The sequence below is a fragment of the Bos mutus genome, chromosome 5 (genome assembly GCF_027580195.1).
Source record: "Bos mutus isolate GX-2022 chromosome 5, NWIPB_WYAK_1.1, whole genome shotgun sequence".
NCBI lineage: Eukaryota > Metazoa > Chordata > Mammalia > Artiodactyla > Bovidae > Bos > Bos mutus.
Genome location: NC_091621.1, coordinates 77,951,932 through 77,976,574, shown reverse-complemented (window position 1 = coordinate 77,976,574; position 24,643 = coordinate 77,951,932). Strand labels below are relative to the sequence as shown.

The window sequence follows — 24,643 nt, the reverse complement described above, 5'->3', positions numbered from 1 at the left end:
AGCACAGAGCAGTAGAGCGGGAATTCAAACACAGACCTATTTGGCTCCACGTCAATGGAACCAGGTGAATGGGTTCATACCAGCAATTTATTCACCTGATCTCACAAAGAGAATTTACTGAAAGCTAAGCCCTTGTAATGAGGCGGTTTCAAGCAGCGTTTCTAATAATGATACTAGGAAGTGACCAAAGTTGCCTTCCCTGTAAGAGACAAGGACCACTGAGCATGGCACATACCTGCAACTCCCCAATAGCCAGAACCACGAGGTCTCTAACACCATCTTCATCCACGTCCGGCAGTACCACGGCTGGGGCGGCCAGGGTCCCATTGGATAAGTAGTTTGGGTTTAAAGTCCACATGGCTTTCCCTGGGGAAGGATCAATATGCTGATCACAATGAGCGCTTTCTGCCTCTGCAAAAGGCAGATGCTAGGCTCCCAGGCCAGAAAAGAGACTCCACGAGCTGAGCAACAGACAGAAACTCCTACACATTTTTCTCTTTAGTTTGTACCTTGCTGGGGAGAAAGGCAGGGAGTGTGAACCGAAATCTGCAAGCATCTGGCTATCAAGCCCATATAATAACCCAACACCTGGGTTTTTTAGGTAATATGGACATGATGAAGTTTGTTCAAGAAAGAAAAGCCCCCTTGTCTGGAATGGAGGAATTGATCTGTTAAATATGATTCCAACTACTAAGGAACTGTCCAAGGACAGCCAAACAGAAGCCCAACCCACTCCTTCTGGCACATGTTCAGAGGAGTAGAGAAACCATAAAAGATGACTTCAGTTCTGGAGTTAACTCACATGCAAAATGTTTTTTTTCACTCAGAAGAACCCCATTCCCAGACTCCAATCTTTACATCTAGGAGAGAGGCTACTTATCCAGCTTTATTTGAGTCCAAGGTTAAGAGCACGCTGGAAGTGAGTCGTTTCCTAGGCAGGTTGATAGGGAGTCTAGGGGTCCCCAAGGAGAGAGGGGTCTGGAATTCTCAAGGAGGAAGAAAAGACAAACTTTTTTTCTTTCTCCACATTCCTTAGGATTATATACCAATAATGTATCCTGCCTAAGGACAGTCTTTGGATTCAACCTTCTGTTATCTTAAAATGTTAATTATGGGAGTAGACCTGGTCTTTACAAGGATGTATCTTGCCTGAGGACCGTGTTATCTTAAAATGTACATTATGGGAGCAGGTCTGATGAGGTCTTTACAACCTCCAGATATTCTTTGGATTATATAACTTCATTGTTAACACTAGCAAGCAGGTACTCTTTCTGCCCCCTTCTGATGCCTATGTCAGAAGCTTTCTCTATCTCCTTTATACTTTAATAAAACTTTATTACACAAAAGCTCTGAGTGATCAAGCCTCGTCTCTGGCCCCGGATTGAATTCTTCTCCTCCGGGGGCCAAGAATCCCGGTGTATTCGCGTGATTCAACAACAACCTTTCAGAAGTATAAGACTCTGTAAGGAGCCTTCATAATACTTGACTTTTTTCTATCTCTTTTGTCACATATGTCTGAATCCAATAAGATGAGAAGAGGCCAAACCAACACGCCTCCACAAACCTTAAGTTTTTTCACTGGCCTATTTTTAACTGGTTAATGCCCAAGTTCACATGTGAACCCTTATATATCAAATACAAAAGAGACAAAGCTCCACTGTCTTCTGTACAAAGAACACAGTAGGGAGATTATTTCAAAACCGAAAGCCCTGGGGCAGTTTCTGTTTGGATAACTCAATTTAGCCCTATCCTATCACCAAACAGGTTGAACCATGGATGTGATACTCTACTTAAACCCTTTCTCTTATTTCCCTTAATATCCACCTTCCAGAGCAGGAGATCAGACCTCCCACCATGGGTGAGTGGAACGGTCCCTTCCCTACCGGACTGTTCTAATCGAAGACGAGGGCTCCCAGGGCCCTCTCGTGGCCAACGATCTTTACCTGATGTCCCGTTGAATGCACTGAGCATCTTGTGTGTCCCTGTCACCAGGCAGACAGTTTTGGCCATGTTCCCTGGTGTCAGATCCAAACAGGTAATATCTCGGGCTTCCTCGGGGAGGGGACTAGACCACAGTGTGCTGCCGTTCATCCCCGAAAGGCACACGAGGACAGCAGGGGGTCTTGAGACACCTAAAAGCACACAAGAGACAGCAAAGGGAGGAAGCCAAGGAGATGAGAAGGAGATATGAGCAGGGGACCAGAAAACCTAAAGGACCTGTGTGCTCAGCTCCCTCCCGTATTTCTGGGGAAAAGGTCTGCGAACGGGGCACCTGTCACATCTGTGCAACACATCTCTCATGTAAGGTGAGCTGCCGTGACCTCCTCCAGGGACCTGTGCGCGCCTTCACTCTCACAACATGTCTATTGACATGTCTGTCACCTTGGTCCTGCTAAGCAGGGGTATCCTTAAGGCTAAAGCCTGTCATATTCATTTTTGCATCCTCAGTGCTTTGCAAAGCACCTGGCACAAAAAGCAGCCAACTGCTTTCTGAATAAAAGGAGCAAAATCAAGAACATGAAAAAGGAGTGGTTGGAAACAAAACAAACAAAAAACCCAGAAGGCAAGGTTATGCTCAAAAATTCAAGACTGATCGAGGGACTTCCCTTGTGCCCCAGTGGTTAAGACTCCGAACTTTCAATGCAGGTGGTGCAGGTTCGATCCCTGGTTGGTCAACTAAGATCCCACATGCTGCATGGTGTGGCCAAAAAACACGAAAATTAAGACCAATGTAGAATATGTGGAGAGAAGGGAGCAAAGTGCCTGAATTGTAATCACTGCTAGCAAATGCTGAGAGCAGAAAAAAATCTTTTTTAAAACTAAACCGGAGATGACACATAGCGATGATATCAGGAGGTCCCCTGGTCTAGAGTTCCATGGACTCAGCTGATCTGGTCCCAGCAGGCAAGAATACTTGGGCAAACTTAGTACTGAGGTCCAAGGACAGCTGATAAAGGATAAATGCAGCTCACTTCTTTAACAAACAATCCTCTACGTTAGGCAGCAACCCTATCAGAAGCATCGTGTTCTCTCTTGCCAGTTTCACATTCACTTTCAGGACGGGCAGACGGCCCAACTCACTTCCCCATTTCTAGCAACAGCTAATAAGGACTGGACATGTAAGTTTTACAGCTTCACTGTACCTAGTCCTTGAAACTGTTAATTATATACAACCAAGGGGACTTACTGGGGGCGTGGAGTGGTTAAGACTTCAAGCTTCCACTGCAGAGGACACGGGTTCAATGCCTGGTTAGGGAACGAAGATCCCACATGCCACATAATGTGGTCAAAAAATTGAAATAAACAAACAAGCTAAAAGCAGGTAACAAACTGGCTCACTCTTTCAGAACTTGTTGCTAGAAGCAGCAATTTACATGGTAAATTGTGGCAATACATGTTATCTCCCAGACTTCCCAGAGATTCTCTCATTAACAGACTTGGCTGTCCTTCCCTCTTCACGTCCCTACCAACTCCACATCAACTGTGACTCATCTTTTTCTGGGTGGTGATGGGTAAGCCCTTCTCTACCAGACCACGACTCCTTGAAGCAGAGACCACTCTCCTTGTTAGCTCAACAGAACCAGTGCAGCTCTATGTAAGGAGCACAGCAGGTCATATAAGAAACGCAGTCCTCCTCACATCCAGTGGCACAGATCTTTGAACCCACTGGCTGGGGTTACACGCACAGCAGTCTGACATAAGGGTCAAGGTCATGAACTCCCCAGAATCTCCAGGCTGTACAATTTGGATCCCAGTTCTACCACTGCCAGCTGTGGGGCTTCAGGCAAGCTCCTTCACCTCACTATGCCTCAGTTTTCCCCATCTGCAAATAGGGATAATAACATTAGTCTGACTTACAGGAACACTGAGGGACAAATCTATTCATAGTATGTATATACAACAGTACATAGCACATACAAAGTACCATGTGTTCACTTTATTATTATTTTTTATAATTTATAACCAAATCAGGCTGGTCCATCTTATGTCCAAACTCATGGCCTTACCACTGACTGAGTCCTGATATATAGCAAACCGTGCAAAATACCAAATGACTAAAAAAAAAAAAAACTCCAAAAAGTGAATGGGGCAAGTTTTTACTTCAAAAGCTGATCAATCATAAGCAGAAAAAATATACAATTAAAGTTCAACCATATAAGTCAATTTCTAGGCTAGAGGTTCTTCCCATAAAAAAAAAAAAAAAATTATACCCAAATTGCTTCTACATATTGCACAAGCCCTGGGAAGATATTTCTAATGCTCTCTACAATGTACCTAAACTTTTAATTATTTATGAATGATTAAAAAGTAGCTAGGAGGTTGTGCGTACGTGCTCAGTCACTCAGTTGTGTCCAACTCTTTGTGATCCCATGGACTATAGTGGGGCCAAGCTCCTCTGCCATGGAATTTTCCAGGCAAGAGAAAATTTCTAGGCAATTTTCTCCTACCGAAGAGGGTTGCCATTTCCTCCTCCAGGGGATCTTCCCAACCCAGGGATCGAACCAGCATCTCCTAAACTGGCATCTCCTGTGTCTCGTGCATTAGTAGGCAGACTCCTGGGAAGTCCTAGGAGGGCGTTCTCTGCCTCCAACCATAGCTACTGTATCAGTTTACAGACTGCAGTTCAAATCCACTTAAATGAAGACGGCAGGACAAACCCAAAGGCCCCATGTACCTATACTGAAAATGTAACTTTTTTGTTTCTGCAGTTGACATGCATCAGCTGGGGTCCCCCCAAAAAACAGCCCACTCAAGTAGGGTAAGTTGTGAAGGTTTAATAAAGACATAAAGATGTGGTCAGGGTGTAGAGAAATCACAAGAGACAATACAGTCCCTCAGAACTGTGACCACTCCCAGGGCCCAAGAGATAGGGGAGGAAGGGAGTCTCAGAAGCCAGAAAAGGAAGGTCCGTAGGAGGACCACCTTGAGATAGACTGTGACCTCTGATCAAGGAGACCCAGCGGGGAAAGCCCAGGAAATAAATACCCTCTTGTTACTCTGCCTCTCCTCCAGCTTATGGCCTGTGCTCCCCACTGGCCAAACCTAATGGAAGCCTGCAGACTGGGGAACCTGCTGACTTAATGCATACGGGTCCACTTCTCATCCCTCAGGGAGTAGGACGGGGAGCAGAGACAGAGGAGCAAACAGATGGGGTTAGAGGAAAACACCCAGGCAAGACGTACATGCGTAAGGATATGTTAGAACACCAGTAAAAGCTTTCTTCCAGGGATGAGAGCCTATGTTTATTATCATCTAAGAGGCCTGGTAGAACTGACTCAGGGAAAATTCAAGCAACCTAAGCGCTGGTGCTATTCACGGCAGGCGTGTGGCCAAGAAACCTTGTCTCTGGATCTCAGGGTCGTCGCTGAACAGGGAGGCCACTGAAAGTGCCGGGCAGCTCTCACCTGCCATGACTTCTTCCAACAGGCATTATGTACAAGCTCCTGCGTGAACTTGGCTTATGTTTAATGCCCAGGGTTTCTAGCTGCCCTTAGTGAGAGGCACAGGCAGAAGTGGGTCTGTGTATCATATCATACCTAGGGATGACCAGTTTCATCGGGTACGAGGGATCGCCAAGGGCTTTCTCCTCACTGTAGACCCATCAGCTCACAACCCCAGTGCCTCTCTTATCTCACACCCTCCAATCAACCAGCTCTTCCCACCCAGGCCTCCAAAATCCACCCTCTTACCGGCCGCGCTCCCGTTCCCTGCTGGTACGAAGGAGAGGAGCACGTCTCGCAGGCCGTCTCCATTTACATCCGCCAGGTCCAACGGCGACAGGTCCCCACCTGATGGACACAAGAGGCACAGAGCCCTCAGCAAGTGACACAGGCCAGCGCCCTGCGCCAGGCTGGACAGGGAATGCGCCATAAAAACCAGGCAGATCTCAGCTCCTGGATGAGATACACAGACCCAGTTCTGCCTGTGCCTCTCACTAAGGACAGCTAGAATTTCTGGGCATTAAACGTAAGTCAAACATGAGAAGATTCTGGAAGGTGGAGAGAAGGCAGATCGGCTGCGGATGGTAAGCCTCGAGTAAGGACAATCTGGGGGTTCCCCTGGGCTTTCTTTGACCTCACATATCCCAGGCAGGGTGCTGCAGAAACTGGCACCCCAGAAATGCCAACAGGGACACACAGGAAGGCCCCAGAAAAGCTGGTCTCCAGCCAAAGGACAGGAAAGGTGCAGCCCAGCAAGACGAAGAAGTTTTCAACAATAACCATTCTACTCCAGGCAAAAACCACAGATAAAACTGTGGCCCCACCCAGGCCCACAGGACAGGCCAAATGGAAACCCTTTCTAAGTAACAAGGCCCCTCTCGCCCCAGGGTCATGTCAGAGAAGTCGGGTGAGGAGGCTGGACTCTCATCCTCGCCCAGCAGCACTCAGGCTTCCACACACAAGGGAAGCCTAGAGTCCTTCCTCCACCAAGCATTCACGGGGCAGCCCCCCACCCCTGGTGTCCTCAGAGGCCTGGACTTCCTCGTCCACCGAGCAGTGACAAGGTAGGCAACATCACCCCTCCACACACACACACACAGTGTGAGTCAGAGGCTGACTGTCAAATTCGGAGAGAATTCACACGTGGCTGGTGGAAGTGCAAACTGGTACAACCACTATGGAAAATGATTTAATATAAACTCCTAGATGTGTGGGCTTCCCAGGTGGCTCAGTGGTAAAGAATCTGCCTGCAAAGCAGGAGACACAGGTTTGATCCCTGGGTCAGGAAGATCCCCTAGAAAAAGGAATGGCTACCGACTCCAGTATTTTTTTTTTTTTTTCACTCCAGTATTCTTGCCTAGAGAATCCCATGGACAGGGAAGACTGGCAGGCTATAGTCCATAGAGCTGCGAAAGAGTCTGACACAACTAAAGCAACTTAGCACGCACGTATGCCTAGACATACAACACACCCTGCCAACCAGCAATTTCACTCCCAGGTTTATGCTCAAAGGAAATCCTTACATACTCCATCAGGAAACACATTCCGGAATCTTCTTAGTGGTACTGCTGCTGCTGCTTAGCTGCTAAGTCGTGTCCGACCTCTTTTGTGACCCCATGGACTGTAGCCCGCCAGACTCCTCTGTCCATGGGATATCCCAGGCAAGAATACTGCAGTGGGTTACCATTTCCTTCTCCAGGGTAGTGGTATTAACTTTTTTTTTTTTTTTTTATTACTTACTTTTAAAAAATAGAAACCACCTAAATGCTCGCCAACAGTAGAATGGATCACTAAATCACAGGATATTCACACCACGGAAAATTAGTGGTGAAAATAAAGAAATTCTAGTGACAGTACATTGATAACAGATAAACCTCAAACATTTTCTTTAAATATGCTGAACAAAAAAGCAAGTCACAGAAGACTGCATGATTATATTTATATGACATTCAAAAACAAGCAAAATTAAAGGATGGATCATTTAGGGATACAAATCTATGTGGCAAAACTTTAAACACAAGGAAAGGAATACTGACAGGAAACTCAGGACAGCGGAACCCTTTGGTGGACAGAGGGGATAAGGTGAGGAGGTGAAGGACACTTGGGGGAATTATAAGGTCTATGCGCACAGACTTTTCTCGGCCTCAACCTCAGGTGATAAGATTGTTCTTTTCTCCTGCTATACAGAGAGCATCTTTCTTTCACCTGGGAGTTTCATCTCCTGCTTTTAGGAAGGCTCGAAGATCAGTGGCCCTCTTGCACCTGTTGTTGTTCAAACACCTTCAACACACAACAGCCAATCCGCCAAAGTGCCACAGTTGGGCTTGTGTGTTCTGAGCCCCTTCTGCCTGGTTCAGTTTACAAGAGACAGGACCATTCAACACTAACAGTTAGATGGGATCTCCAGACTTGATTCAGAGTAAGTTGTATTAAAGAAACCTGCTTTACCACCTAAGTGTCCATCAACAGGAATGGATAAAGTTAAGATGTGGTACACTGCTATATTCAAAGTGCATAACCAACAAGGATCTCAATAAAGATACAGCACATGGAACTCTACTCAAATTATGTGGCAGCCTGGATGGGAGGAGGGTGTGGGAGAGAATGGATACATCTGTAGATATGGCTGAGTCCCTTGGCTGTTCACCTGAAACTATTACAACACTGTTAATTGGTTATATATCCTGATACACAACAAAAAGTTTAAAAAGAAAAGATATATACCCTGTATACAAATATGCATGCTGCTACTGCTAAGTCACTTCAGTCGTGTCCGACTCTGTGTGACCCCAGAGACGGCAGCCCACCAGGCTCCCCCATCCCTGAGATTCTCCAGGCAAGAACACTGGAGTGGGTTGCCATTTCCTTCTCCAATGCACGAAAGTGAAAAGTGAAAGTGAAGTCGCTCAGTCGTGTCTGACCCTCTGCGACCCCATGGACTGCAGCCCACCAGGCTCCTCCGTCCATGGGATTTTCCAGGCAGGAGTACTGGAGTGGGGTGCCATTGCCTTCTCCGATTACAAATATGCATACATATATACAATGGAATGCTACTCAGTCATAAAAAAAATGAAATGTGCTATTTGCAGCAACATGGATGGACCTGGAGGGTATTATGCTAAGTGAAATAAGGCAGACAAAGACAAATACTGTTCAGGATCACTTATATGTAGAATCTCAAAAATACAACAAAACGGTGACTGTAACAAAAAAAGAAGCAGACTCACAGCTACAGGGAACAAACCAATGGTTACCAGTGGAAGGGCAGAGCAACACAGAGGATTTTTTTAAAAGAGGTTATTATGGGATTATAAGAAACTACAGGTGAGAAACTTCTGAAAACTGTAGAGCACCATAAAATTTAAAGACTCTTTCCTTCAATAAAAAATATAATTAAAATAAAAAGTAAAGAAACCTGCTCCAAAATGAGTCAAATAGCCAGAATTACTTGGGTAGCACCATTCCAACCATTAAGAGCAGGAAAAAAAAAGTTACCGCAAGAAAGCAACCCTCTTTTTCTGGAAAAGAAATTATTTCATAAACAACAGTGTCCTACTGCAAAGCACAGGGAACTATACTCAATACCCTATGATAGCCCACAGTGGAAAGAATCTGAAAAAGAAGCTATAGATATAGATACAGCTGGATCACTTTGCTGTAGGGCAGGAACTAATGCAACATTGTAAGTCAACTATGAAAGTGAAACTGTTATTCCTTCTGTCATGCCCAACTCTTTGTGACCCCATGAACTGTAGCCCACCAGGCTCCTCTGTCCATGGGATTCTCCAGGCAAGAATACTGGAGTGGGCTGCCATTTCCTCCTCCAGGGAATCTTCCCCACCCAGGGATTGATCCCAGGTCTCCTACACTGCAAGCAGATTCTTTACCCTCTGAGCCACCAAGGAAGCCCCCCAAATCAACTATATTTCAATAAAAAAATAAATTTTAAAAAATTATTCGAAAATTCAATTGAGACTGGGCTTCCACAATCAGCGACCGCCCAAGTGCCCTACAGGAGCCCTACAAGGCCTCTGGCCTGGCCAGGACGGGAGCCTTACTTTCTTTGTGAATCCTCCTTCCCCCGGCTCTGCCCTCCCCTGATCCAGCCTCAGCTGCACATCTGGAGCCCAGCAAACCAGGGCTTTCTCCTCTCTGTGTCCAAATAAGACCTTCCCCCAGTAGAAACACAGCCAGCCATCCTCCCAAGATTTTGGAACCGTACTGATCCATCTTTTTGTCTTATGTCCAACCTTAACTTCCAAACCGTCTCTGCACACAGCAAGAGAAATGGTAGGTGACACACGTTAACATGTAAAGACTTGAAGGAAATTTTCAATGTCATCAGGCACTTTCCAGAATGACACACGATGGAGTTTTACAGACTGAAACCCCCCCACCCTACCCCCTCCAGCCGCTTACCTCCCTGGGGACCCAGGTGGCGGCTCCACGTGCTGTGCAGGTCTCGGGGGGGACAAGGGATCAGGAAAGCACACACGAGCACTAGGACCATGGAGACCACCAGCATCAGCAGAAAGACAGATGTGCGCACACAGGACACGACGGAGGAGGCCGCCTTCTGCTCCAGGGCCCCCAAGGGCTCCAAGGGGTACCCCTCGGGGGTAACCTCGGAGAGACGTGGCTTCCCAGCCCCTGCAACCTCGGCATCCGAGTCGGGCTCCGGTGCCTCCCCCAGTGGGCTCTTCCCGTTCTTGACCCCTCCGTTCTTCTGCTGCAGGTTAAGCACCAGATCATCTTCACTCTCATCGCTGTCGGCCTGTGTGAGGGGGTCATACTCCCCCAGGTCCGGGCTTTTCTTCCCTGAAAAGACAGAAACCCAGACGGTCAAGGGGGACTTGCAAGGAAGACCCCTCAGTCAACACATGGAAACTGGAAACACCTAGGAGAACACACAGAACAGAACAGGTCTAGGCTGATAAGCCTGGACCATGGAGCCATCTATAAAAACAGATGCCAGTGAAAGGGGGAAAGGATGGGGGAGAAAAAGAAAGAAAATCACAGTGTTCTGGAACAGGGCTCCCCAACAGAGAACTGGGTCACACAGCAGGAGGCAAGAGGTGGGTGAGCAAGTAAAGCTCCATCTGTATTTATAGCCATTCCCCATCACTCAGCTTCCCCTGTGGCTCAGCTGGTAAAGAACCCGCCTGTCAATGCAAGGGATGCGGAATCCCTGGGTTACGAAGATCCCCTGGAGAAGGAATGGCAACCTGCTCTAGTGCTCTTGCCTGGGAAATCCCATGGACAGAGGAGCCTGGCAGGCTACAGTCCATGGGGTTGCAAAGAGTCAGACGTGACTGGGCGCTCCTGCACACGCGCACATACACACTCCGTCACTCAAATCACTGTCTGAGCTCTGCCTTCTGTCAAATCAGCGGCGGCATTAGATTCTTATAAGAGTGTGAACCCTACTGTAAACAGCCCATGAGAGGGATCTAGTATTCCACCAGACCAGTCCCTGGTGCCAAAAAGGTTGGGCACTGCTGTTCTAAAATTATCACTTTCATGAATTTAAGAACATTCGAAAAGAAATAGAAAATAGCTAACTTCAAATACTAGTTTTTTTTTAAAAGTTCTGTTAGTTTGTGTGATTCTCAGTAACGAAACGACCATGGCTCTTCCATGGGTCTTGCATACACCTAATGTGTATATTTCCTTTGATTTTCGTACAGTGGTGATGTTCCAATCTGTCCCATGACTCCTCTAAACTTTTAGAACCATTGTTCTCTGCACACCGCTCCTCACAGGCCAATATGTGTGACTTCCCAGTAGTTTCTGGGCTTCGCAGGTGGCGCTAGTGTTACAAGAACCCTCCTGCCAATGCAGGAGACATAAGAGACTCGGGTTCAATCCCTGAGTCGGGAAGATACCCTCTAGGAGGAAATGGCAACCCACTCCAGTATTCTTGCCTCTGTCCGTGGACAGAGGAGCCTGGTGGGCTACAGTTCATAGGGTCCCAAAGAGTCAGACACAACTGAAGCGACTTAGCACAAAACTGTTTCTACAGAAACCACGAAGAAAGTCAAATGCTGAAAGTCACCTGGAGACATCTTACCAAAAACTTAGTTTTGAGAATCTTCCTGAGAGTCTAACACCCTTTCAGTGCATGTTTCAGTAAACAATGGTTACCTGAAAATTGCTATTCTGATCCTGCAGGCTGGGAGTGGTGGAATCTAGCAGGCATGTGGAGATGGAGGACTTGTCTTGACACTAGTTTACACAGTAAGCACCCCAGTTTTATTTAGACCGTGTCTTTGCTGGGGTGGCAGGAGGCGGACATTTACGAGGGTAGAGGGGGTTAAACCTTCCTCCCAAGCCGCCCCCTGCTCTAAGTGCCAGCAACTGGAGGAGTTTATGCCTTTATTTCAGGCTTATTATGGTTGTTTAGTCACTAAGTCGTGTCCAATTCTTTTGCGACCCTATGGACTGTAGCCCACCAGGCTCCTCTGTCCATGGAAAAGCAAGAATACTGGAGTGGGTTGCCATTTCCTTCTCCAAGGGATCTTTCCAACCCAGGGATTGAAACTGTGTCTCCTGCATTGCGTCTTCTGCGTTGGCAGGCAGATTTTTTACCAACAAGCCACTGTTATGAGGATTAAATAATACATGCATGGTTCTCGGTGCTGACGTAAGAGTCAAGCTCAATAAATTTCAGCTTCTGTTATTACTGTTGGTATTCTATCTCTCCTCTGCCCTCACCCCATCTCCTCATCCCCAGGTTAAATATCTCTACCTCTTCAACCCATTACTTGAAGAAGTATTATTTCAGGTGTCCATGACACCCCGGTCCCTCTCCTCTGGACACAACATGTCCATGCTCTTCAAAGACAGTTCCCAGACCTGAATATGGTCCCAGGGGTGTGGTCTGACCAGGGGAGGGCAGAGGGGCCACTACAATTCAAAACCTGTAACTAGGATCAAACCAGTCAATCCTAAAGGAAATCTACCCTAAATATTCATTGGAAAGACTGACACTGAAGCTGAAGCTCCAATACTTAGGCCACCTGATGCAAAGAGCTGACTCACCGGAAAAGACCCTGATGCTGGGAAAGACTGAAGGCAGGAGGATAAGGGGGCGACAGAGGATGAGGTGGTTAGATAGAATCACTGACTCAATGGACATGAATCTGAGCAAACTCCGGACATAGTGGAAAACAGGGAAGGCTTGCGTGCTGTAGTCCATGGGGTCACAAAGAGTCACAACTTAGCAACTGAACAGCAATCACCACCACCTAGGATCAGGCCAGCTTTCTTGGTCGTCCCATCACTGATTCAGCTAAAACTGATTCAACAACTGATTCAACTAAAACTCCAAAGCACTTTCTACATATGCTCAAGCCATCCTACAATTACATGATTTTTAGCATCAAGTGAAAAATTCAGCATGAACACTAACTGAATTCCATTTTCCTAGTCAGTTTTCAGCATGCAACAAATACGGCCTAAAACAGCATCTCTGCCAAAGTGAAATTATGACTGTAATACTAGTGAAAAAAACAGTTTAAAGGAAATCCATTTTCATTTTATGATATACTATCACAGGGAAGAAGAGAACTTGACTGCAAATGCTGCAGAGACTTGTACAAATTCTTTAATAAATCTATAAATTACAAGCATTGTTTGAAAATCAAAGCCTCTGTCGAACTGGTCCCTCTAAAAAGATTATGTGCTGCTAGTTAACGATGGCAAAGGATGACCTTTCTGTCAGTCTCTCCCTAAAACCAGAGGGGAAGAAAAAGAAACAAAAATAGAAAAAGAATAAAAAAGGAAACAGCCACATCCCCAAACTGTAATTTATGAAAAGTCGTTGCCAAAGGCAGTGAAACTTGCATCCAACTGAGGAAGTATATTAAGAATAGGGACATACATCTCAGGTCTCCAGCAAGGAGCCGAGTTCACGCAATTAATAATAGTGATGACATGGAGGACCAGTGGAAATGTACTAAGAGCTACTATGCCAGGCACTGGTCCATGCGCTTACAGGGGTTAACGCATTTAATCCTCACAACCACCCCAGGAGGTAGGTGCCATTATTATCCCCACTTTATCAACAAGAAGATTAAAATATAAAGAGGTCAGTTGCCTGAGATCACAGAATTAACAAGAAAAGCCAGGATTCAACATCAGGCAATTTGATTAGAATCCACGGCTCTAACCAATCAGTTGTGCTGCCTCCCTCGTTCCCCAGATATAAAGCCAAACCAAATAATCTTTTGCTCAGAAAGACAAAGCGTGGGGGTCCCAGAAGCATCAATGAGCCTCATTCAACACCACAGTGTGAACAGCCAAGATAAGACTGAAGAAGAAAGAGAACGAGCTTTTCTCTTTACAAGAAGCAGGCTGGCAGTGCAGCAGGTTAGAAAAGGTAACATTGGCAGTTCTCAAGGGGCGGATTTTTTTGGACAGTGTGGGTCCAATCAGGAGACAGAAACCAGCCACTAATTCAAACAGGACAGTTTCATGCAGAGACTGATTAAACAGTGAAAGGAAAGTAAATATAAACCTGGGAAGAGAAATCCAAAAGGTATCCTGGAATGGGGAGACTGTAGCCCAGAAGAAGAATTGGAATTTAAAGGGTCCAGATCCACGTTTACAGATCAGACAACAAAAGCGAACGTGGAGCTCAGGGTCAATAAACTGACAACTGGCACAAGTAACAAGGGACTTCCCCGAGGGCTTACAGTGTAAAGAATCGGCCTGCAATGCAGGAGACACAGGAGAGTCGGGAAGATCTCCTGGAGGAGAGAATGGCAACCCACTCCACTATTCTTGCCTGAAAAACCCATGGACAGAGGAGGCTGGTGGGCTACATCCATGGGGTCGCAGAATCGGACATGACTGATCATGCACGCACAATAAGAAACAAAGAAGTAAATGCTAAACCAGCATTCTGAGGCCCTGCGACAGATGCCAGCCTGTGACGAAAGCAACATCCACAAAGGAAGAGCGCTGGTGGGAAAGGGATTTGAGTTGACAGCCTAGCTTAGGTTCCAGCCTCAGCTGCCCAAATTCATTCGGCCTCTGCCCATCAGTCAGCCAATAGCTGGCTGTAGAACAGCCACCCATCCAAATACGAATAGAAATCAGAACACAGCCATCATTAGTACTCAGTCCATAAGCTACTGCAAAGTTCTACAAACACTCAAGAAAGAAATTACAACAAAACCCAGCAAACAAAAACCCAGCTACAGAACAAATGCTGGACAAGTGATACCACGAAATGGAAGAAATAGTGAACAGATACTTCCCCCTAGAATCCAAGAAATTGAAGCAATTGCCTTCTCTGAAATAAGGGCTCATGGAAAAACAGAACATTTCTAAGAAGAAATGATGATTCAACAGAGAAGATGTAAAGTAAACAAGGAGGACTCAAGAAAATGATGGAAGGAAAGAATAAAACAATCTTACAAAGGATATCCTTATTGGGATTGGCAAAAAGAGCTGAAAGGCTGAAAAGAGCATCAGAGATGTAAAGGTTAGACTGTGAAAATCAAGCAAGATGAAACAGAAATAACAAGGGCTCAAAGTTTTGAGCACTTACTATACTCTCTTTCAAGCCTTTTAACTGCCTTAGCTCAGTAAATTATCATAGCAACTCTTTGAGGCAGACACAATTTTATCTCCATTTTAAAGACGAGGAAACTGAGGTTTGGAAGTTTAAGGCCCATAGTTAAACAGCAAATAAGCGATAGTACAAGGATTCAGTCCCAGGCAGTGTGGCTTGAAGGCTGTACTATCTCGGTACTTCATAAGAAAAATAGCAAGGTATTTAAAAGGACTAGAAAGAAAAGGACAGATATAGAGGATAAAAGTGATCCAATCACGTAACTGAAGAAGAAAATAGAAAAGAGAATGGAACCAAAAATTATTTAAAAGACATACGAATAAAGCTCCTGCAGTTAAGGGTTAGTTGCTCAGTCATGTCCAACTCTCTGGGATCCCATGGACTGTAGCCCACCAGCTTCCTCTGTCCATGGGATTCTCCAGGCAAGAATAGTAGAGTCGGTTGCCGTGCCCTTCTCCAGGAGATCCTCCCAACCCAGGGATCGAACCCAGGTCTCCTGCATTGCAGGTGGATTCTTATAATTTGAGCCAGCAAGGAAGCCCATACGAAAAAGGTTCCTACAGTAGAGCAAGACCTGAAACTGCAGAATAAGGTGTCCACTGAGTCTCAAGAAAAACTGATACAGAGCAATCAATACTGAAATATATCCTAGTAAAGGCAAAGAACTTCAAGGACAAAGACAGAATCCTATGAGCAGCCAGTCAGTCCAAGAGAAAAAAAGCAAGTCACGAATGGTGGGAACAAAAATCAGGCTGACTTCTCCACAGCAAAACACATTACTAAATGACAGTGCGGCAATATGGAAAAATCCTCAAAGAAAGAAAATGAGACCGCAAAATCCAAGAACTGACCCAGACATGATATTTCTGAAGTACAGAGGCAAGCACAAAAGATCACATATGCTTTCTTTAAGGGATCACAGATTACAACCAGTGCTTGGCTAAATTACAGAGGAAAATAAATATTGACTTTTTTACTATTAATATGTATTTTTCCAGAACGTGCAAAAACAACCTTCCACTTAATTATTACAGAAAGTTTCAATTACAGAAGTCCTAAGTAAAATATTTTTTCTATCTATTCACAGAAAAAGAGTGAAATATATAGTACATCACTTGCCTAAAGTTACACTCAGGCTGAGGAGTAACATCCAATCCATGCTTCAAAGCTCAGGGAACTTTACCAACATCTTGTCTGCTGATTTCAGCCACCACCCACATTTTTAGTCAATGAAAGGTTTTCAGAAAATAAAGAGAGGACACTGATTTCAGAATGTGCTTAGACTCTCAGTTGTGTCCAACTCTTTGCAACCCCTGGACTGTGGCCTGCCAGGCTCCTCTGTCCAAGTGGGTTGCCATTTCCTTCTCCAAGGAATCTTCCTGACCCAGGAATAAAACCTGTGTCTCTTACATCTCCTGCATTGCCAGGTGGATTCTTTACCACTAGTCTCACCTGGGAAGCCCAATTTCAGAATGCTGCTGCTGCTGCTGCTAAGTCACTTCAGTCGTGTCCGACTCTGTGCGACCCCATAGATGGGAAGCCCACCAGGCTCCCCTGTCCCTGGGATTCTCCAGGCAAGAACACTGGAGTGGGTTTCCATTTCCTTCTCCAATGCATGAAAGTGAAAAGTGAAAGTGAAGTCGCTCAGTCGTGTCTGACTCTTAGCGACCCCATGGACTGCAGCCCACCAGGCTCCGCCGTCCATGGGGTTTTCCAGGCAAGAGTACTGGAGTGGGGTGCCATTGCCTTCTCCGAATTTCAGAATACATCAGTGTAAATAAGCTTCCCACGACTGTCACTTTTAGAAAGACAGAGGATGCTGGGCAAATAGCAATCCAAAAATGAGACAGAGGAAAATATCAATAGGAAAGAGATGCAACTGTACCAGTCCCAAGTGTTTTCAGGAAAACATACTATAGTGTGTCCTACTCTGTGACATGCACTATACTTTACACAGACTTTCGCCTACACTCTACTGTAGCTAAAGGTAAATCACTTCCATCATGAATTAGTTTATCCAAGGGCACAGAATCATTCCATGTTACACATAATAAAGCAAACCATTACAATAACATTATGCTCTTCTATTCCCTTCCGTGTTTGACCTTTAAACTTTTAAATGGACTAAAAATACATATTCTTAAGAGATAAGATGCCCCACCAGCTGCTTTATGAATCTCACATTGTCCTTCTGTTACTAATTAACTGCATTCTATGCATGTCGGCCAAATGTCTTTCCATCTTGAGCTTGATGAAAGGATATGCAACTGAAAACATCCCAGGGACTGCTCTTTCTTCACCAGGTTGATGGACACTGGCCATGAGCACATTACATCAGGCCTCCCTCCAGTTACCACATTTGTAAAGATCATACTGCTGCTGCTGCTGCTAAGTCGCTTCAGTCGTGTCCAACCTTGTGCGACCCCATAGACGGCAGCCCATCAGGCTCCCCTGTCCCTGGGATTCTCCAGGCAAGAACACTGGAGTGGGTTGCCATTTCCTTCTCCAATGCATGAAAGTGAAAAGTGAAAGTGAAGTCGCTCAGTCAGGTCCGACTCTTGGCAACCCCATGCACTGTAGCCCACCAGGCTCCTCCGTCCATGGGATTTTCCAGGCAAAAGTACCGGAGTGGGGTGCCATTGCCTTCTCCAGATCATGGTGCTAATGATGAAGATAATAATGCCTGACACTTACTGAATAATTAACATATATCAAAGGTCAACAAACTTCTTAAGCACATCCATCTCTTTTACTATCCCAAATAACCCTACTGTATGGCTAACAGTGAAAGGTTCCATAATAATATTATTAGTACATATGAAGAAACTAAAGGTTAAAGAGAATCTGATAAAGAGTGGATTAATCCAAGTCGGTCTCATGCTCTTCACCACCATTCTGTTCTGCTTCCTTACACATAAAAATAGTAAGGATGTCATTGTGGTGATTTTGCAATATCTACAAATAACAAATTATTCGTACACCTGAAACTAATACAATACATCAATGATATTATACATTGATTATACATCAATGATACTCAATGTAAAAAAAGAAAAAAACAGTGAGGATGTTAACTAAAGTAACATGATACAGTAGCCAAAACAGGATAACAGCTTCACAGACCCAACTATAGAGTACCCAAAAAGGGCTTTCAGAAAGCAACTTCCATCTAATATAAAAGCTAACAGTTGTATTTGTGGTAGAAGGGAGAAAGGGTAAGAGGGAGAAAAGCAAAAGCATAAGAAAAAACCCCCTAAGACCCACATCACCTAAAAAAACATACAGCCTTTGTACCTGGGCCTAGACTCAACATTCGAAAAAGGAACATCATGGTATCTGGTCCCATCACTTCATGGTAAACAGATGTGGAAAAAGTGGAAATGGTGTTAGATTTCATTTGGGGCTCCAAAATCACTGTGGACAGTGACTGTAGCCATGGAATTAAAAGACACTTGCTCCTTGGAAGAAAAACTATGACAGCGTGTTAAAAAGTTGAGACACCACTTTGCCGACAAACATCTGTGTGGTCAAAGCTACGGTTTCTCCAGTAGTCATGTATGGATGTGAGAGTTGAGCCATAAAGAAGGCTGAGCACCGCAGAATTGATGCTTTTGAACTGTGGTGTTTGAGAAGACTCTTGAGAGTCCCTTGGACAGCCAACAGATCAAACCAGTCAATCCTAAAGGAAATCAATCCTGAATATTCATTGGAAGGACTGATGCTGATCCAATACTATGGCCGCCTGATCGAAGAACTGACTCATTGGAAAAGACCCTGATGCTGATAAAGATTGAAGGCAGGAGGAGAAAGGCAACGACAGAGGATGAGACAGTTGGACCCATCACCAACTCAATGAACATGAGTTTGGGTAAGTTCCGGGAGTTGGGATGGACAGGGAAGCCTGGCGTGCTGCAGTCCATGGGTCACAAAGAGCTGGACACGACTTAGCGACTGAACAACAACAGCCTGGACCTCAAAGTGTCGAGAGTACCTGAGTGCTCAGGGCCCTACTGCCGTCCACACACACAGGTCCAGGACCAGACTGTGCTTCCCCCACCCGGTCAGCTGACACACTTACTGCATCTGAATACTCCAGGAGCAACGATGAAGCCTCAGCATGCAAAACAGCTCAAGAGTTTCAAAAGCAAGATTTTTTGTTTTGCATTTCCAGCCTTTGAGAATGACAATTAGCTATATGAGAGGGGACGAGGGGCTTCCCTTGTGGCTCAGCTGGTAGAGAATCTGCCTGCAATGCAGGAGACTTGGGTTCGATCCCTGTGTTGGGAAGATCCCCTAGAGAAAGGAAAGGCTACCCACTCCAGTATTCTGGCCTGGAGAATTCCATGGACTGTACAGTCCATGGGGTCGAAAAGAGTCGGACACTACTGAGCAACTTTCACTTCACTTCACTTCAGAGGGGGTGCGAGGGGGGAAAAGAATCTAAAAGAAAAGGAAAAACAAAGCTAAATATGTCTGACATCCCATTACCCCTTGGGAGGATATCTATGCTATGCTATGTAGGCGTGCTCAGCCATGTCTGACTCTTTGTGACCCCATGGACTACAGCCTGCCAGGTGCCTCTGTCCATGGGATTCTCCAGGCAAGAATACTGGAGTGGGTTCTCATTTCCTCCTCCAGGGGATCTTCCCAACACAGGGATCGAAGCCGAGTCTCCTGAGTGGAGTCTTTATCACTGCATCACCTGAGAAGCCCATGGGAGGACACTACCCTACACTAAGGATATACACGGCTACTCTCTTCAAAATAAATCCTGCAGGTTAAGGGTTATCCCCATTCTATTCCAGTGTTACATACACACTCCAACAGAGAGATCAACGTTCCTTCCAAAGTTATAATGAGACCATGTGCAAAGAAAAAGTGTCTGAAGTCATGAAATCTGGGGACAGAAATGCAAATTCATATCAAATTCACAACCAACCCAGTGTCAGCTGTGGCACAGTATAGCAGACTGGAAACTCCTTGAGAACAGGGACCCTCCACTGGGTATCCGCCAGACACCCAACCAGCCCTTTCTACCCATGCTGGGCAAGCAGCTGCGTTTCTCACTAACAACTTACCAGCAAACAAACAGTTTATAGTTTAATGTTTAAAATGTATTTAGGTGGGACTTCCTTGATAGTCCAGTGGTTAAGACTTTGCCTTCCAACGCAGGGGGTGTAGGTTTGATCCCTGGTCGGGGAGCTAAGATCCCCCATGCCTCACAGCCGAAAGAAAAAAAAAAAAAAAACCAAAACATAAAACAGAAGCAATACTGTAACAAATTCAATAAAGACTTTAAAAATGGTCCACATCAAAATAACAACAAACTTATTTAGATAAAAGCATAAATTTTTCTAAAGCCTTAAAATCTAAAATGTATTTGAGCAGAATAAATATACTTTTATTAAAATAGCAAGTTTCTAGCAGGACAGTTCCATTCTGGAGGTTTAAAAGGAAAACCAAAACCTTGGAGCTGTTGCCCCCAAGTACTGAATTAGCTCTGACTTCACCACTTGTGCCTCCTTAAAAGAATATTCCATCCATTATCTGCAACTTACCGGTGCAAATAAATTATCCTCATAAATGCTCAGGCTTGAGAGCCTGAGGCTGAACAAGTGGAACCCAAGGCCCAGAATCTAAAGTCAGAAGACCCCCCATGTTCAAGTCCAGGCTTTTCCTATGCTGTTTGTGCGACCCTGGACAAGTCAATTTGACAGATAATTAATTTTTTAGAAGGGGAAATACCTGTTCCACCTACCTCACCGCAGCATCAATGTTGTCATTAAATGGGGAGGCTGCTCCAAAGGGGTCACTCGCCATCCTGCCGCCCTCTTGCCCCCAACCCCCAGTCCAGCCCAAGACGGAAAGAGTTGGAGACCCTCCCGTAGGTCCTTCGCGGCGCTCGGGAAAGGATGCTAACCTCATCGCCCTCCCCTGGGGACGGCGGCGACGCGCGCCCTGACATCCGCCGCCGCCGCAGCGCCAGGCCACCATCCCGGCGCGCCTTCAGGGTCCTTCCCCCAGCGTTTCCCAGGTTCGCCCCGCGCCGGCAACCTCCGACCCGCCAGGCGCCTCTTTTGCCCCCTGGTGGCGCGTGGACCCCAGCCCGCGGGGGGCTGCACCGTCTCGCCTCCGCGCGCCTGCAGCTCCGCTCAGGCTGGAGCCAGACTCCGATAGGCTTCGCCCCCGGGAGCCTGGAGTCCCCACCCCACCAAGTCCGGCGTGGGCGGGGTGGTCGCGAGGTTGCAGCTTACCGGGGAGCTTGAGCGCCCTGGACAGCACGGTCGCCATGGTGGAGGCCCCGGTGCGCGTGCGCGCGCTCGCGTCCTGCCGGGAAGTGTAGTTCGCAGTCGAGGTGCGCGGAGCCGGGACCTGAAAAGGTGGGAGCCGGGCGGCGTGGCAGGGCCTGGAGGAGGCGTCCGCTGCCGCCTCCGCGCCCACGTGCGCGCTCCTGTCCCTCCACCCCGCCCCCTCCGGGACAGATGCCTTACTGGGCAGGTCACGTCACCGCGCTGAGCCTCACTCTCCTCCTCCGTGAAATGGGGATCTGATACAGCCCACTGCTTGCAGTGAGCACGGAATGAGATAATAGATAGGAGGCAAGGGTTGTGAAATACGCCTGGGCTTTGGAGTCAGACGGGTTTGAATTCCGCCCACATCCCTCGCAGGGCAAGTCACTTGTATGACTAAGCTTCAGCTTAGATATGGAGATAATAGCACCTACTTCAGGAGCATATTGTGAGGATGATATTACATAATCTATTTAAAACGCGTAGCACACAGCAGGCACCTAGTAAGTGTGTTTCTCTACGTTTCTCAGGTTAAAGGCGAGGTTTCCCCTGGAGCTCTAAGCTTCATCTCTGGTTACCAGTTCTTTACAGGGATCCACTCAGCACCCTACCCCGCAGCTTCCAGCTTGAAAGGTCTAAGAACGCAAGATCAGACCTGTTTCTTCCCCTCAGGCACCAAGAGGTAGGCATTTTAGTCCAGGAATGCTGAAGACATTATTTATCTTAGAACTGAAGCAGACCTTAGAGACTTCATGTTTTACTGAAGAGAAAACTGAGATCTATAAAGGTGATGTGACTTGCTGCTGCTGCTACTAAGTCACTTCAGTCGTGTCCGATTCTGTGCGACCCCATAGAGGCAGCCCACTAGGCTCCCCCATCCCTGGGATTCTCCAGGCAAGAACACTGGACTGGGTTGCAATTTCCTTCTCCAATGGATGAAAGTGAAAAATGAAAGGGAAGTCATTCAGTCGTGTCCGACTCTTTGCGACCCCATGAATCGCAGCACACCAGGCCTCCCTGTCCATCACAAACTCCCGGAGTTCACTCAGACTCACATCCATCGAGTCAGTGATGCCATCCAGCCATCTCATCCTCTGTCGTCCCCTTCTCTCCTGCCCCCAATCCCTCCCAGCATCAGAGTCTTTTCCAATGAGTCAGCTCTTCGCATGAGGTGGCCAAAGTACTGGAGTTTCAGCTTCAGCATCGTTCCCTCCAAAGAAATCCCAGGGCTGATTTCCTTCAGAATGGACTGGTTGGATCTCCTTGCAATCCAAGGGACTCTCAAGAGTCTTCTCCAACACCACAGTTCAAAGGAATCAATTCTTTGGCGCTCAGCCTTCTTCACAGTCCAACTCTCACATCCACACATGACCACAGGAAAAACCATAGCCTTGACTAGACGGACCTTTGTTGCCAAAGTAATGTCTCTGCTTTTGAATATGCTATCTAGGTTGGTCATAACTTTTCTTCCAAGAAGTAAGCGTCTTTTAATTTCATGGCTGCAGTCACCATCTGCAGTGATTTTGGAGCCCAAAAAAATAAAGTCTGGCACTGTTTCCACTGTTTCCCCATCTATTTCCCATGAAGTGATGGGACCAGATGGCATGATCTTAGTTTTCTGAATGTTGAGCTTTAAGCCAACTTTTTCACTCTCCTCTTTCACTTTCATCAAGAGGCTTTTTAGTTCCTCTTCACTTTCTGCCACAAGGGTGGTGTCATCTGCATATCTGAAGTTATTGATATTTCTCCCGGCAATCTTGATTCCAGCATGTGTTTCTTCCAGTCCAGCGTTTCTCTTGATGTACTCTGCATATAAGTTAAATAAGCAGGGTGACAATATACAACCTTGACATACTCCTATTCCTATTCAGAACCAGTCTGTTGTTCCATGTCCAGTTCTAACTGTTGCTTCCTGACCTGTATACAGATTTCTCAAGAGGCAGATCAGGTGGTCTGGTATTCCCATCTCTTTCAGAATTTTCCACAGTTTCTTGTGATCCACACAGTCAAAGGCTTTGGCATAGTCAATAAAGCAGAAATAGATGTTTTTCTGGAACTCTCTTGCTTTTTCCATGATCCAGCGGATGTTGGCAATTTGCTCTCTGGTTCCTCTGCCTTTTCTAAAACCAGCTTGAACATCAGGAAGTTCACGGTTCACATATTGCTGAAGCCTGGCTTGAAGAATTTTGAGCATTACTTTACTAGCATGTGAGATGAGTGCAATTGTGCAGTAGTTTGAACATTCTTTGGCATTGCCTTTCTTTGGGATTGGAATGAAAACTGATCTTTTCCAGTCCTGTGGCCACTGCTGAGTTTTCCAAATTTGCTGGCATATTGAGTACAGCACTTTCACAGCATCATCTTTCAGGATTTGAAATAGCTCAACTGGACAGCTTTGTTCATAGTGATGCTTTCTAAGGCCCACTTGACTTCACATTCCAGGATGTCTGGCTCTAGGTCAGTGATCACACCATCATGATTATCTGGGTCGTGAAGATCTTTTTTGTACAGTTCTTCTGTGTATTCTTGCCACCTCTTCTTAATATCTTCTGCTTCTGTTAGGTCCATATCATTTCTGTCCTTTATCAAGCCCATCTTTGCATGAAATGTTCCCTTGGTATCTCTAATTTTCTTGAAGAGATCTCTAGTCTTTCCTATTCTGTTGTTTTCCTCTATTTCTTTGCATTAATCGCTGAGGAAGGCTTTCTTATCTCTTCTTGCTATTCTTTGGAACTCTGCATTCAGCTGCTTATATCTTTCCTTTTCTCCTTTGCTTTTCGCTTCTCTTCTTTTCACAGCTATTTGTAAGGACTCCCCAGACAGCCATTTTGCTTTTTTGCATTTCTTTTCCATGGGGATGGTCTTGATCCCTGTCTCCTGTACAATGTCACAAACCTCATTCCATAGCTCTTCAGGCACTCTATCTATCAGATCTAGGCCCTTAAATCTATTTCTCACTTCCACTGTATAATCATAAGGGATTTGATTTAGGTCATACCTGAATGGTCTAGTGGTTTTCCCTACTTTCTTCAATTTAAGTCTGAATTTGGCAATAAGGAGTTCATGGTCTGAGCCACAGTCAGCTCCTGGTCTTGTTTTTGTTGACTGTATAGAGCTTCTCCATCTTTGGCTGCAAAGAATATAATCAATCTGATTTCAGTGTTGACCATCTGGTGATGTCCATGTGTAGAGTCTTCTCTTGTGTTGTTGGAAGAGGGTGTTTGCTATGACCAGTGCATTTTCTTGGCAAAACTCTATTAGTCTTTGCCCTGCTTCATTCCGTATTCCAAGGCCAAATTTGCCTGTTACTCCAGGTGTTTCTTGACTTCCTA

General features: G+C 45.9%; 1 protein-coding gene across 4 annotated transcripts in view; it reads right to left on the bottom strand.

The window, feature by feature from the left end:
• FAM234B (family with sequence similarity 234 member B) overlaps positions 1-21,632 on the bottom strand; it is a 40,267-nt gene extending 18,635 nt beyond the window's left edge. For 3 of the 4 annotated variants that reach the window (XR_011464279.1, XM_070371121.1, XM_070371120.1), the window contains exons 1-5: positions 21,276-21,502; positions 9,861-10,259; positions 5,691-5,789; positions 1,944-2,132; positions 236-366 (exon numbers count right to left, since the gene is read on the bottom strand). Coding sequence is in view for 3 of the 4 variants with exons in the window: in XM_070371121.1 (XP_070227222.1) it covers positions 236-366; positions 1,944-2,132; positions 5,691-5,789; positions 9,861-10,259; positions 21,276-21,312 (855 nt within the window). In the remaining variant the exon portion in view is untranslated. The other variant, XM_070371119.1, reaches the window with a different exon arrangement.
• Between the last annotated feature and the right edge of the window lie 3,011 nt (positions 21,633-24,643).